The sequence below is a fragment of the Mizuhopecten yessoensis genome, unplaced genomic scaffold (genome assembly GCF_002113885.1).
Source record: "Mizuhopecten yessoensis strain PY_sf001 unplaced genomic scaffold, ASM211388v2 scaffold8365, whole genome shotgun sequence".
NCBI lineage: Eukaryota > Metazoa > Mollusca > Bivalvia > Pectinida > Pectinidae > Mizuhopecten > Mizuhopecten yessoensis.
The window spans coordinates 755580-770084 of NW_018407511.1; the positions used below are offsets into that span (position 1 = coordinate 755580).

Consider the following 14505-nt stretch of genomic DNA (forward strand, 5'->3'; position numbering starts at 1 on the left):
ACACATAATCTCTAACTCAAAGTAGGTGGAGGGGCTTATTACAGGACAATGAAACAGAATTTGTTTGCATTATTACTGAACAGTAAATAACTATAAAAGGTATGGGTGGGCTTATCACCGGACAAATATGGTAAGGATTTTGAAGTAATGTATTTATTAAATTAACGCCCCTATCCAAAGGAACCAACAGATTGATGCTGTAGGAGTATATGGTTGATTTTGGCCCTTTGTGAATCTTCTCCTTTGCCAATGTCTTATGTCAGAATTAAAAACAGATATATCAATAGGACTATTAGACTGAAATTAAAACAAAAACTAAGCAGGTAACATTTTAAAATGATTTGCAGTGACACTATACAATTCAACTCTATGAGTTTCTCTGACGTTGTAGACTGTACATGACGTCGTCTATGGCCAACCCTCACTACCTACCATCGGTGTACATACAAGTCAACATCATCAACTTCACTGTCACATTCGAGGGCCTTCAGGAACAGCTCCTGTCTGCCGTCGTCAAACACGTGAGTTAATGGAAATAAATCAAAATCTTCAACCTTCTGATTATTATATTTATTTTGCTCAGTAAGGCATCTGATATGGCCACTGTGGTCTCAAGTTTGTGCAATAATTACAACCTCTCGTCTAGTTCAGATAACAAAAGAAGCATGCAAGCAATAAAGTAAGAGTCGTTCTCAAGATTACTGCCAAGCATGCAGGTACTCATTTGTATGGCTGTGTTGACTGCAGCAATTTCATTTCAAATCAATTTAATTGTATCAGAAATACAAATGGATTAGACACGGGCAAAAAATGAAACAATCAGGTCTGTAAGTATATAACAGGTAGTTATCTCTAGTGGTATTATTAATTTTGAAATAAGCTGTCAGACATTTTACCACATAATTCACTGTCGCAACTCTGTTGATATGACCTTTCACACAAATAATTTTTACCATATTTCTGTTTTACAGGAGAAGCCAAGACTCGAGAACCAGCGTACCGAGCTGTTAGATAGTATCTCTAGCGACCTGCAGCTCCTAAGGGACGTGGAGGACAAGACACTGGGACTTCTACAGAAACCAGAAGGTAAGGATCATCTCCTACAGGTATTGTCATGGTAACCAAGGCACTGGGACTCCTACAGAAACCAGAAGGTAAGGATCATCTCCTACAGGTATTGTCATGGTAACCAAGGCACTGTGACTCCTTCAGAAACTGGATGGTAAGGATTTTTATATAAAATTAAAGAACATTACATCTACAATGCGTATATGACAGGGCCAACAGGGTAGGAGAAAAAGAATCATTTACAGGTGTCGTGGTTAAAATTATAATACATTATGAGATATATAGTATCTTTAACCGTCTTAGGGGTGAGATAAGGGGACCTAAACCTGAGCTGGTAGATTCTGAAGTTGTCATACACATGGGAATCCCTCCCTGAGAGTTAAGATCCCCATTTCACCCCATGGGTGAACTCGTACAGAAACCAGAAGGTAAGATTAATAGAATCCATCCCTGATGTGAGGTATGGATAAGGTTATCCAAACCCAAAGGATCAAGTATTGAGCTAGAGACCTGAGGCTTGTGTAAGCGATCTAGACCTGTGGGTCGGATAGAATTTTCCAGCATCGCCGGAAATGCGGATATCTCGGTCTAGTATGCAAGAATATCTCCTACAGGTATCATGAAACTTTAAAAGTTTTATAAGACTGTATCTGATTGTGTATCTTATTGACAAACTTCATCATTATTGAAATTGTTACAAAAATTGGATTGGGCTTCATAATGATCAAAATCAGATTATAGTTATATAACTAGTGACCATTGACAATGTACCAGACGGTGTAGACAGATGTGTTTGTTGTTGCCTAGGTAACCTGCTGGATGACCAGGACTTGGTGAACACACTACAGAAAAGTAAAGGCATGTCTATAGAGATTTATAAACGTATCAAGCAGTCGGAGGAGAACGAGACGAAGCTAAATCAGGCACGAAAACGCTACCTGCCCGTAAGTCCTTGTGGGTTTTACTTCTTGCATGTTAATCATCTTTAGTTTCACATTTCAATTCTTTTAACGGTCATCGCCTCTGTAGAGGTTTTGGTGAACTGTTATAGTATATATTCTGATAGATATAACATTTCATATAACTGATAACTGATACAAATTTCACTTGTAAGATATTATATACCATAAAACTTGGAATGTTTCGCCCCAGTTAACTATCGCCATTTTTGTCCTCCGAAATGAGGAAAACTTATCATGTCAAACAAAGTGTGAAGGGCGAAATTAGAGCTGGGCGAATAATGATGTTACCAGTGCAAGGCGAAGGTTTGACGGGGCGAAATTTTCCCCATGTACAGTATAAGTATATAAATAATTATGTTGTTTGTCATGCATCCAAATATTTGCAAATAAGCACAGTTGCAGAAGTTAATATTCACAACAAAAATTTGGTTAACATTATGTTGGGAAAACTCCTCTGTTTCTCATTATTTTGTATTGTCTGCTGTCTTGTTTAGGTTGCCACTAGAGGAGCTACCATTTACTTCGTCTTGGCTAACCTGGCTGGTATTGATGTCATGTACCAGTTCTCTCTGGACTGGTTCCAGGACATGTTCATCAACTGTATCAACGGTTCAGGCAACACGCCAGCTCACATTCCCTCGGACATGAACCGCCGTAAGTCGTCACTCCACCTGAGTGGATCAATACGACCAAGCAGTCGTCTAGGTGCCAGTCCCACTCCAAGAGGCAGCATTGACCTCAGTCTGAAAGACAACGAGCAGACACTTAATCCAGCGGAGCTCAAAAAACACATGTTGGACATGATCAACAGGTCAGTAGGAGTAATGCCCCTTTGTTGATTCTTCACTGGTGAAATGTGTTTGCCTTTCTTAAATTTCACGCTGATTTTGATAAAATTATGCAAAAAGCTTCCATGGCTAAAGACATACCAAAATTATGAAATTACCGTATATGGTTCCCACATAAAGGCCTTAGGGGCTAGCTCAAAGTCAAATATCTCTAACTCAAAGTAGGGGGAGGGGCTTATAGCCGACAACACATTCTAGAATATTTGTTTACAGCTAAAAAGGTTGTAAGGTGCTTAATCAGGATTGTGAAGCTCATTACCCCTGGATCACCTATTCCCCAACGTGGAGGATCAGGATAGACTTAAGTTTATGTTAAAAAAGAAACCACTTTTTTGGGCTTATTTTGTTTATATTCAGTAGGTCATCATGGGACAGCAGTTTGATGGTGTGAAAATGAAAAACCAAACCCCCTACCTACAAATAATAGTCTCATCAAAGTAACAAGACGTACAAAGGACCCAGTTTATGCTTACTCAGGCTCTGTTACCTTGTCTAGATCATTCATGTGTTGGTTTATATATGTAATGGAACTAGACTAGATAAACAGCGACCAGGTAGCTCAACTAGTAGAGTGTCTGTCTGGAGTTCTGAGGGTTCTGGGTTCAAACCCCTGTCTTTCTGTGCATTTTTCCATTTCCTGTTACAGTGGTGCCTGTGACTAACCTTTGTTTCAAGCATTGGGTGTCAAGGCAAGGGGATACCCGAACCTGGGTTATGAGTAGTTGTGTCTACAGGGGCAAAGACTTCATCAGCAACTAGGTAACTTAATTGGTAGCGTGTCCGTCTAGAGTTTGGATGGTCCCGGGTTCAAATCCATGACGTTGCATTTCTCTTTCTCCTGTTACTTATTTGTATTAAAGTTTCGTTTTCTTTATGTATCTGTGTTTTCAGGTTGACGTCCAATATTTATCGTGTGGTGTCTGTGGCGCTATTCTCCAACCACCAGCTGATTTTCTCTTTCTTAATGTGCTCTGGTATAATGCGTTCCAACGCTAAGTACCAAGACATTACCACTATTGGCAAGATTGAGGAATTTGAATGGCAGACGTTTCTCCACGGCAACATCATGACGAACATGATCGAGGATAAGCAACTGGAGGGCCATGATGGTGGGTGTTTAGTTTTTAAAATATTTTACTTTCCAAATTGTTCATTTTTCTAGAATTTTAAATTGATACAGAGCAAATGCATTTCTAAATAAACTGATTCTTGTCCATCAAGTATGAGAAAATTGACCGATTTGAAATCTTGTCTGACTGGCTTTCACTGTCACCAACAATGATCGTTGACAGGTTTGACAGCCATGGAGAGGCTAGAAGCCCAGTCCAACCCAGACAAGGTGAAGATCCCTCCCAAATGGATCATCGATACAACTTGGCGACAAGTTGAGCACCTTGACGTCAGCATGGCCGTGTTCAAGAACTTATGTCGCAGCATCATGACGCACAAGGCCCAGTGGGAGCTATTCCACTTGAACAGTAACCCCTACAAATTAATGCAGAAACCCTTCGACATGGCAGACGTCAAAGGTATGTATAAAATTTGTAGTCTATTGATTAAGCTGTTCTCGTTAACTTAAAATACAAAACCTTTTAAAATGATGTATACGTCTTGTAGGGAGCTAATATATCAATGCAGAGGAAAGTTATTTAATATTTTTTTATATTCAAACTGCATTTATGTTGAGTATATATATGTTTAGAAAAAGTTAACATCCATGGTTTTTGTGGAGAAGTAAGATAAATGGGGCAAGCTTTATTGCAGGCACCCACCCTATTCCTAAGAAATTGGTCAGAGTAGGGGAGGGGGGCTTCTTATTTACTGTAATACAGGTGAGGGCTTATTTGTTGACTAACACAGTTCACGTCTTTGTCTACAAGCAGATGAAATATCAATGCTGAACTTACCAGAGTGGAAAAAATATAGATTTACAGGTTGTAAGGATTCTTGATTTGAACGGAAACAACTGATGTGAGGATTTGTGCATTTCTTAACTGGCAAAAGAAAATACTAAAAAGAATCCCACCTTTATTCTTGCGCAATTCTTCTTTTGAGTTTTGATTACTCTTGTACCCAAAATTAGTGAATTCTATTAAGGAATCCATCAACTTGGTAACACTGATCTTCACTGAACTTACCGCTAGTGGACATTGCCTATAAATCTCCCGTGTACTATTCAGCATGGTACATATGAAATTTTCAGTTCATTTGATGAACTCACGTCGGGTCCTTGCAATGAAGGCTGTAGAAGAACAATGGTCACAATCATATGCAAAAATATATAGCCTTGCAGTAAGTGCTTCAGCCCTTTAGACCCTCACACTTAAGACCATGTGACTTTACAGTAAGTGTTTCTGCCCTTTATATCCTCCAACGTAAGACCATGTGACTTTATAGTAAGTGTTTCTGCCCTTTATATCCTCCAACAGAAAACCATGTGACTTTACAGTAAGTGTTTCTGCCCTTTAGATCTTCCGACTGAAGACCATGTGACTTTACAGTAATTGCTTCTGCCCTTTAGATCTTCCGACTGAAGACCATGTGACTTTATAGTAAGTGTTTCTTCCCTTTATATCCTCCAACTGAAGACCATGTGACTTTAAAGAAAGCGTTTCTGCCCTTTATATCCTCCAACTGAAGACTGTGTGACTTTATAGTAAGTGTTTCTGCCCTTTATATACTCCAACTGACGACCATGTGACTTTACAGTAAGTGATTCTGCCCTTTATATCCTCCAACTGAAGACTGTGTGACTTTATAGTAAGTGTTTCTGCCCTTTATATACTCCAACTGACGACCATGTGACTTTACAGTAAGTGATTCTGCCCTTTATATCCTCCAACTGAAGACTGTGTGACTTTATAGTAAGTGTTTCTGCCCTTTATATACTCCAACTGAAGCCCATGTGACTTTACAGTAAGTGTTTCTGCCCTTAATATACTCCAACTGAAGACCATGTGACTTTACAGTAACTGTTTCTGCCCTTTATATCCTCCAACGTAAGACCATGTGGCTTTATAGTAAGTGTTTCTGCCCTTTATATACTCCAACTGACGACCATGTGACTTTACAGTAAGTGATTCTGCCCTTTATATCCTCCAACTGAAGACGATGTGACTTTAAAGTAAGTGTTTCTGCCCTTTATATCCTCCAACTGAAGACTGTGTGACTTTATAGTAAGTGTTTCTGCCCTTTATATCCTCCAACTGAAAACCATGTGACTTTATAGTAAGTGTTTCTGCCCTTTATATCCTCCAACTGAAAACCATGTGACTTTATAGTAAGTGTTTCTGCCCTTTATATCCTCCAACGTAAGACCATGTGACTTTATAGTAAGTGTTTCTGCCCTTTATATCCTCCAACGTAAGACCATGTGACTTTATAGTAAGTGTTTCTTCCCTTTATATCCTCCAACTGAAGACCATGTGACTTAACAGTAATTGTTTCTGCCCTTTAGATCTTCCGACTGAAGACCGAGTGACTTTACAGTAAGTGTTTCTGCCCTTAATATACTCCAACTGAAGACCATGTGACTTTATAGTAAGTGTTTCTTCCCTTTATATCCTCCAACTGAAGACCATGTGACTTAACAGTAATTGTTTCTGCCCTTTAGATCTTCCGACTGAAGACCATGTGACTTTACAGTAATTGCTTCTGCCCTTTAGATCTTCCGACTGAAGACCGAGTGACTTTACAGTAAGTGTTTCTGCCCTTAATATACTCCAACTGAAGACCATGTGACTTTACAGTTAGTGTTTCTGCCCTTTATATCCTCCAACTGAAAACCATGTGACTTTATAGTAAGTGTTTCTGCCCTTTATATCCTCCAACAGAAAACCATGTGACTTTACAGTAAGTGTTTGTGCCCTTTAGATCCTCCAACTGAAAACTATGTGACTTTACAGTAATTGTTTCTGCCCTTTAGAACCTCCGACTGAAGACCATGTGACTTTGCAGTAATTCTTTCTGCCCTTTAGATCCTCCGACTGAAGACCATGTGACTTTACAGTAATTGCTTCTGCCCTTTAGATCTTCCGACTGAAGACCATGTGACTTTATAGTAAGTGTTTCTTCCCTTTATATCCTCCAACTGAAGACCATGTGACTTAACAGTAATTGTTTCTGCCCTTTAGATCTTCCGACTGAAGACCATGTGACTTTACAGTAATTGTTTCTGCCCTTTAGAACCTCCGACTGAAGACCATGTGACTTTACAGTAATTCTTTCTGCCCTTTAGATCCTCCGACTGAAGACCATGTGACTTTACAGTAATTGTTAATGCCTTTTAGATTCCTGGACATATGACATTGTGGCTTTATATTAATTTTTTCTCTCATTTAGATCCTCCAACTGATAGCCCTGATGGGTTGGTGATGGACTGGGAAAATCTCTCCGGTTTCCAGAAACTTCTGCTCATAAAAGTCCTGCGTCCAGAGACTCTCATCTCATCAGTATCCGCGTTTATCCGAGACCAGATGGATAGCAGTTACCTGTCCACTGGGACCTTTGACCTCAAGGAAATCTACGAGGAGTCCTCTGCAAAAACTCCTCTTATCTTCATCCTTTCACCAGGTAAAGGAAGGGAAATCAAACACCCCCCTAGTCATCCTCTTGTCACAGTAATGAATTATCTAGTCACTTGTTTCATGGCTAGAGGGATTTCCCTTTAGACCAATAGTCAGAATACTGGACTCAAAATCTGTAGTCCGCCTCAGTTACCTGTTCACCAAGTAACGGCTTGGAGCTTATAAACACCAGTCCTCTTCATTGTGACAGGGGTTGGGGTTAGAAGATGTGTATGTGAGCTCAATACTGTTTATGAATGACATTTTTTGTTCCCACTATGTTGGGGGGGGGGGAGGAGGGGACGAAAAGTGTTACCCATGTCCATTGCGTCCCAGCACAGTAATTATTACACAATGTCTGTAACTGAGGAATTTCCCTTTAGACCAATAGTTTTTCTCTGGGAACTCCTGCTGTCCTCCACCACCTAAACCTGGCACGTCCTTAAATGACTATATATAGCTGTTAATAGGACGTAAAACACAAACAAACCAAGCCAATCCATTTGTCCAGTTGGCAATGTAAAGAAATCAAAGTACTGGAAGTACTGAAGGAGACGTTAATAATGAAATGTAAAAGGTGAAATTTGAAATAAAGCAATTATAGATGCCACCACAATTATTGATACACATTCAAGAGCAAGTACTTATTTTTAAACTTAGAACTATTAACCATCAAAGTTACCCACTTATCAAACACTGGAACTTCAGATAATTTTCAACTGGAATGTCGCCAGGATGGTTGACTTATACCCCCGCTCTCCCATTCAGACTTATTTCCACTCTGGCCCAATACTTGTTGATAAATATAAAAAGGGGAAAATAGCAGATCAAACAGTAATCAAAGTGACATTTATTTTCATTTGCTTCGTAATTTGTAGTTTCAGCCAGATGTAAGTAACATGTAGTTATGGACATTTTGTGTTTACACCATTTCTTATGACTTTTATGTCCCCCAAACGAAGTTTGAGGAACATATTGTTTTTGGTCCGTTTCTTATTATTAACATTATAATTGTTGTTATTATTATTATGTCCCCCAAAAGAAGTTTGAGGGACATATTGTTTTTGGTCCATTTCTTCTTATTATTGTTGTTGTTATTATTATTATTCTTTCAATAGCTTCCGCCACGCACTTGTCTGATTCAACCGCATAGGTTTCGTTGCCGTAGCAACCACCCGGAGGCTTCTGATTGGTCGCAATTTTGATATTTTTCAATTTTTATGAAAATTGGTATATAGGGGTATTAGGGGACTGAGAATTCAACCGCATAGGTTTCGTGACCATAGCAACCACACACAGGCTTCTGATTGGTCAAAATTTAGATATTGTTCGTTTTTTATGAAAATTGGTATACAGGGGTATTAGGGGACTGCAAATTCAACCACATAGGGTTCGTTACCATAGCAACCACACAGAGACTTCTTGATTGGTCGAAATTTAGAAATTGTTCTGATGCATCTATGCCACTATGGGTGCAGTTTGGGGGACATCTGTAATGGTCCCCCATTACAATTAGTACTTGTTATTATTATTCTTCTTTCAATAGCTTCTGCAGCGAACTTGTCCGAACATTTTCTCAGAGATGACTGGACAGAACTTAATGAAACTTTGCAAACATATAGAGGAACATGAGGAGGTGTGCATATGGGGGTTTATATTCCAATAGGACAACAGTAATGGGCATATGTAGTTGCATTCAAGTCTTTATTATCTATTTCAAACTCTGTACTTTCGCTCGAAAGAAATTACTGACCTCACGTCCGATTGGTAACGGCAGGCGTTATAAACACCTCCGTAAAAAGGGAGGGAGTTCTTTAATAATGGCAGTAAGTGAGGTGTTAAAAAATAATTGATAGCCGTTAATCCATATTGGCCCAATGTTAATTTCGTCTTTCACATGTAATAATTATTATGGTTTGCAGTATACTAATACTTGTTTTCATGATAACATTTCCCTCGTTACAGAGAGTAAAAATGGAAGACAAGTTCAACTGTAGCAAAAATGACGGCATAGAGATTTTGAGATTAGTCTTTGAATTATCTGATTTTCGTCTCACAGCAGTGATTTATTCTATAATCAGAGAATACCAGCTATCCAGTTGAAAACAATATTGACTTCAATAATTTGACACTGACCTTTTCCACTTTCTAGGCTGTGATCCTGCGGCGCAGCTGCTGCGTTTCGCTAAGGAGCTGAGGGGAAGTATCCTCCACCTGGACATGATCTCCCTGGGGCGGGGCCAGGGTCCTAAGGCTGAGGAGCTCATCAACAAGGCTCAGATCCTCAAAGGACGCTGGGTGTTCCTTCAGAACTGCCATCTTGCCGCGTCCTGGATGCCTAACCTACAGGCCATTGTAGAAAGGTACTGTTGGTAGAATTGAACTAATTTCTACCTTTTTATGTTAGGCAGTTACCACTTTCTAAAAGGAAACAAATTCAAAGAAGAGCGATTCAGAATTCTGAAATACCAGTTCTATGGTGGGTTAAGAGTTCTTTACTGGAAGTTTTTTTTTTTTCAAAATTCAAAATACCTGATTCCTACACCTTCCCAGCATTCAATGCCCCTCATTATATATAAAGAGCACTATCATAATTACATATCCAAAGCTTTGTTCCTAGAAAGAATAAAAAAAATTCATTGAGGCCTCAGTAAGTATTTCAGTGGACGCCATATGTTTTTTTTTATTGTTTTAAGTAAATTTGCAAGTAACTGAAAGAGCTGCATTTAAAATACTGAGAATTATGCTTGTGGTGTGTCATTTAAAATGCCTGATTTTATCTGTATCCGTATTTCAGCTTGTTTTTGCCTTGTGTGATATGCCTACAGTATATAATTATGTGCTACAGATGCTTTTAAGTGTTTTGCCTGTTTGCAGTGTGTGTGATAGATTATTCAATCATAAAATATTATGTAGAAAAACTTAAAACTTTGCCTGTACATCATCAAATATTGGGTTTCAAATATGCCCATTCACATATTGTTTTCAAACTTTGCAAACATTTCACTACAGTTCAATCTCCATTAAAACTGAGTTTTGTCATTTTTATAAATGCAAGTGTAGGACAAAGTGGATCTCCCAGCAAACATTTTTTTTTAGTTCACATAAGAATCATGTGAACTACCGGTATATTTACTGCTGTCCATTTTTCCATTCCTGTGTCATCCGTCATACTTTCTACTTTTTCAACTTTGAAGTCAAATTCTACTGAGCTGATAATTTAGCTGAAACTGAGTGGGAATGATAATTTTGCAGCTTATATAAAATCCAAAATGGCTGCCGTAAAGGCCATCTTGAAAACATATTTTGAACTTGAATTTAAGTTTTTAAATTTAATGGAAATAATTTGATTGTATTGTATAATACAGATGCATGGACTAACATTAAGCTAATTTCACCAAATAAATGTAAGTAGGTGCACCACAGCAGTTTTACTTACCCCCATACCCTAAGCTTTATTAATAATCATCAACATTTTAGGCTGCAGCTTGCAGCTAGAAGAATGATAAAAATGGTCTGAGATGAAATCCCAAAGGGTATGCCAGCTTATGCCATGGTGTGTCAGCTGTCGTCTGTCGGTCAATTGTCCCTTTTTCCATTGTCCATCAACTTTTCGTTTATAAACTCAGTGTGCCCATCCTGGAGGCAATGGGAGGGGGACTAGTCCCTGAGTTGTTACGAGGTTCATGAAAATACGCATAGATCACCAGTATGAGGAGACAGACACAATCATGCTACCAGGATTTGTCCATGTTCAGGCTTGCCCTTGACTACTTAGTCCTAGGGCCATTAAATGGAAAACAATGGAGAAAGTATTTCTACAAAATTTGCTATGAAGCATCTTTGAAATTAGAAAATCAAATGTTATATAAAAGAATAGTGTTGTCAACAATGATACTGAGAGGCAGAGAACAAAATGGGAAAACTTTATAGTATAGCTATGAGAATATTTAACTCTTAATTGCTTTAATATCCAAGTGAGTAATACAGGCCCTCTGTGCCTCTTGGTTGTACAGAGTAAAAACTTTGAAAGGCCCACCAGTCAACTTCCGACTTGGTTTGTAATAATTTGTTTTCAAACAATTTTTTACCTGAATGTTTTACCTATGTAATAGGTATGTGATTGTCTACATAGCTCGTTACCTGAATGTTTTACCTATATAATAGGTATGTGATTGTCTACATAGCTCGTTACCTGAATGTTTTACCTATGTAATAAGTATGTGATTGTCTACATAGCTCGTTACCTGAATGTTTTACCTATGTAATAGGTATGTGATTGTCTACATAGCTCGTTACCTGAATGTTTTACCTATGTAATAGGTATGTGATTGTCTACATAGCTCGTTACCTGAATGTTTTACCTATGTAATAGGTATGTGATTGTCTACATAGCTCGTTACCTGAATGTTTTACCTATGTAATAGGTATGTGATTGTCTACATAGCTCGTTACCTGAATGTTTTACCTATGTAATAGGTATGTGATTGTCTACATAGCTCGTTACCTGAATGTTTTACCTATGTAATAGGTATGTGATTGTCTACATAGCTCGTTACCTGAATGTTTTACCTATGTAATAGGTATGTGATTGTCTACATAGCTCGTTACCTGAATGTTTTACCTATGTAATAGGTATGTGATTGTCTACATAGCTCGTTACCTGAATGTTTTACCTATGTAATAGGTATGTGATTGTCTACATAGCTCGTTACCTGAATGTTTTACCTATGTAATAGGTATGTGATTGTCTACATAGCTCGTTACCTGAATGTTTTACCTATGTAATAGGTATGTGATTGTCTACATAGCTCGTTACCTGAATGTTTTACCTATGTAATAGGTATGTGATTGTCTACATAGCTCATTACCTGAATGTTTTATCTCTATGTCTCCAATGTCACTCTTTAGATTGGTAGGACGAACTTACTTTTACCGAAGGTAAGTATTAGAATAGAAATGGACACGGACAGGAAGAAGACACTTTAGGATGCATGCTGGGTAGCATTGGGTTCCATCTTGGAAATTTTCTATATTAAGTTTCTTTGATGATATTATTAGCAGTAGCTATAACAAATCCGGTAATATTCGTTATTTGTCATTGGTTTTCAGATTTCCAGCTTAACTAAATCAGGAATGAAAGTCTCTTTCATTTACCTTTATATATATATGGTAGTCTCTGAATTAATATTTTCAATTACTGCGCCATGAAAGCATTAATGATTATGTTTTATACAAGTATTTCACAGTGACAGGATGTCAGAATTTTAGTCTACCTCAGACGAGGTATATGTTACAGTATGTCTGAAGTCAACCAGGTAACTCTATACACTTGCAAGTCAAAGAATAAACATGTGAATCTGTTTATGTACATATATATATTTTGATAATTTCTTTCCTTTTTTGTTTTAATAAAGATTTTTTTCCAAAAATATTCAATATATTTTATATTAAATTAAGAGCAAAATAACTCTTTATGTTATTTATCATTTCTTGAGAAAATCTGTCAAAAACTTGTATTTAACACATTCACCCCTGAAAACACATTTGAACTCTTCCAATTAAAAGGTTGGAATAATTCATTATGAAATGTCAGGGGTCAATGAGTTAAAGGAATCATTACAAAGTATACATACTGAAAAATGTCATGGACTTTTGGTAGAAAACCCTGATATTTGACCATTAGTTCCAGGATTTTGATTTATGAGTGATCACATGTATGCAAATGTTAGAAACTTGAAACATAAAGATATTAACTTGTTTGACATTATTATTCAAATATAGACTTGCATTAACGTTCTTTTGTTGGAAAAGTCAATTACGACTTTCCCACATGATAAGTTAGTCTTTGTGAGTGTACCTATGAGCATTTATCAATAGTCTGGTAAGTTGTAATTTACGTAGTGGGTCATGGTGTAAATGATTTGATACAATTAGTTTATCTTTATCTCTATCATAGACCAATGGCAATGGGTCCTGAATTATCTTTATTCAGAAAAGTTGTTATATAATGATCTTCACCGTTTGCCCAATTCTATAGATATTTTTCGCAATTAAAATGTAAATATCCAACAATTAACGATAGGAATACTCCACTGATAGGAATACTCCACTGATTTTATGCAGTAGTAAAGGAACAACTACATAGAAAAAAAGACATTTATCAGTAGTTTGTTTTTATGAATATTGATGTTTTAGTTGCCAAAATATTTGAGGAAGATGTGTGTGGCAGTCACTGTTACGTAGGATTACAGCATGAATAGGATTGGGTTTTAGTCTTAGTATCAGAATTATCTGCTTTGATTAACGTTGCAAACATTCTATGCAGAAGGTGGTATGGGAATTTTTATAATTATTACATATGCAAATAGTATTGCTTTGCAAGCAATTAACAGAACAATTCAAGCTTTTAATGCTGATGCTGCATTTTTGTTTTGCCCCCCTCCCCCCTCCCCACTAACTTTTTTTTCTCTCTCTATCAATATGCCAGGTATTTGTTAACCATGTTGTCACCCTGGTAAAATACTAGCAGCTCCCTACCGACTCAGCTAGGAAGAATTTCTCTTTAGCCCATTCAGTAGAGTGTAAGACTAGTAAGCCAGCTAGAGGTCCCGGGTTCAACTCCTAGCGGAGGCAATGAAATAATAATGACCACTGTTACGATGTAGATTTTTTTTGATTTTTTTATATATAACAAGCATGCAAGCAACATAAGCATGTCATAAAAAGCCGCTGAATATATTGATTTAATATTTCTGAATAGCCAATTATTACCAAATATTTGTTTTGTATACACATATATGTTCATATGCTGTAGACATTGATTCAAGAATCTTATATCAACATGAGGGTCTTATTTAAAAAAATACTTGAATAGTAAATCATCCTGATAAATGTTGCATTAATTTCATGGTAAACAAAATCTGTTAATAGTACCTTTCACCATAGTCCCAATGTAGCTGTGACTTCTAAATGTTTGTTGTATGCCATTTTATAAGGCTATTTAACTCATGTGAATGTGAAGACCCCCTGGGCCTTTTGTTTTGTAACTCATCAACCTTG

The 14505-nt window shown here is 37.4% G+C and overlaps 1 protein-coding gene across 1 annotated transcript in view; it reads left to right on the forward strand.

The window, feature by feature from the left end:
* The window catches only part of LOC110455756 (dynein heavy chain 6, axonemal-like), a 122433-nt gene that overhangs the window by 92406 nt on the left and 15522 nt on the right, over nucleotides 1-14505 (forward strand). Inside the window, exons 70-79 of the mRNA XM_021506115.1 lie at nucleotides 392-521; nucleotides 972-1086; nucleotides 1876-2012; nucleotides 2525-2841; nucleotides 3770-3987; nucleotides 4171-4407; nucleotides 7220-7450; nucleotides 8322-8333; nucleotides 9596-9806; nucleotides 12355-12384. Of these exons, the coding sequence (XP_021361790.1) occupies nucleotides 392-521; nucleotides 972-1086; nucleotides 1876-2012; nucleotides 2525-2841; nucleotides 3770-3987; nucleotides 4171-4407; nucleotides 7220-7450; nucleotides 8322-8333; nucleotides 9596-9806; nucleotides 12355-12384 (1638 nt within the window). The remainder of the gene's footprint in view (nucleotides 1-391; nucleotides 522-971; nucleotides 1087-1875; nucleotides 2013-2524; nucleotides 2842-3769; nucleotides 3988-4170; nucleotides 4408-7219; nucleotides 7451-8321; nucleotides 8334-9595; nucleotides 9807-12354; nucleotides 12385-14505) is intronic.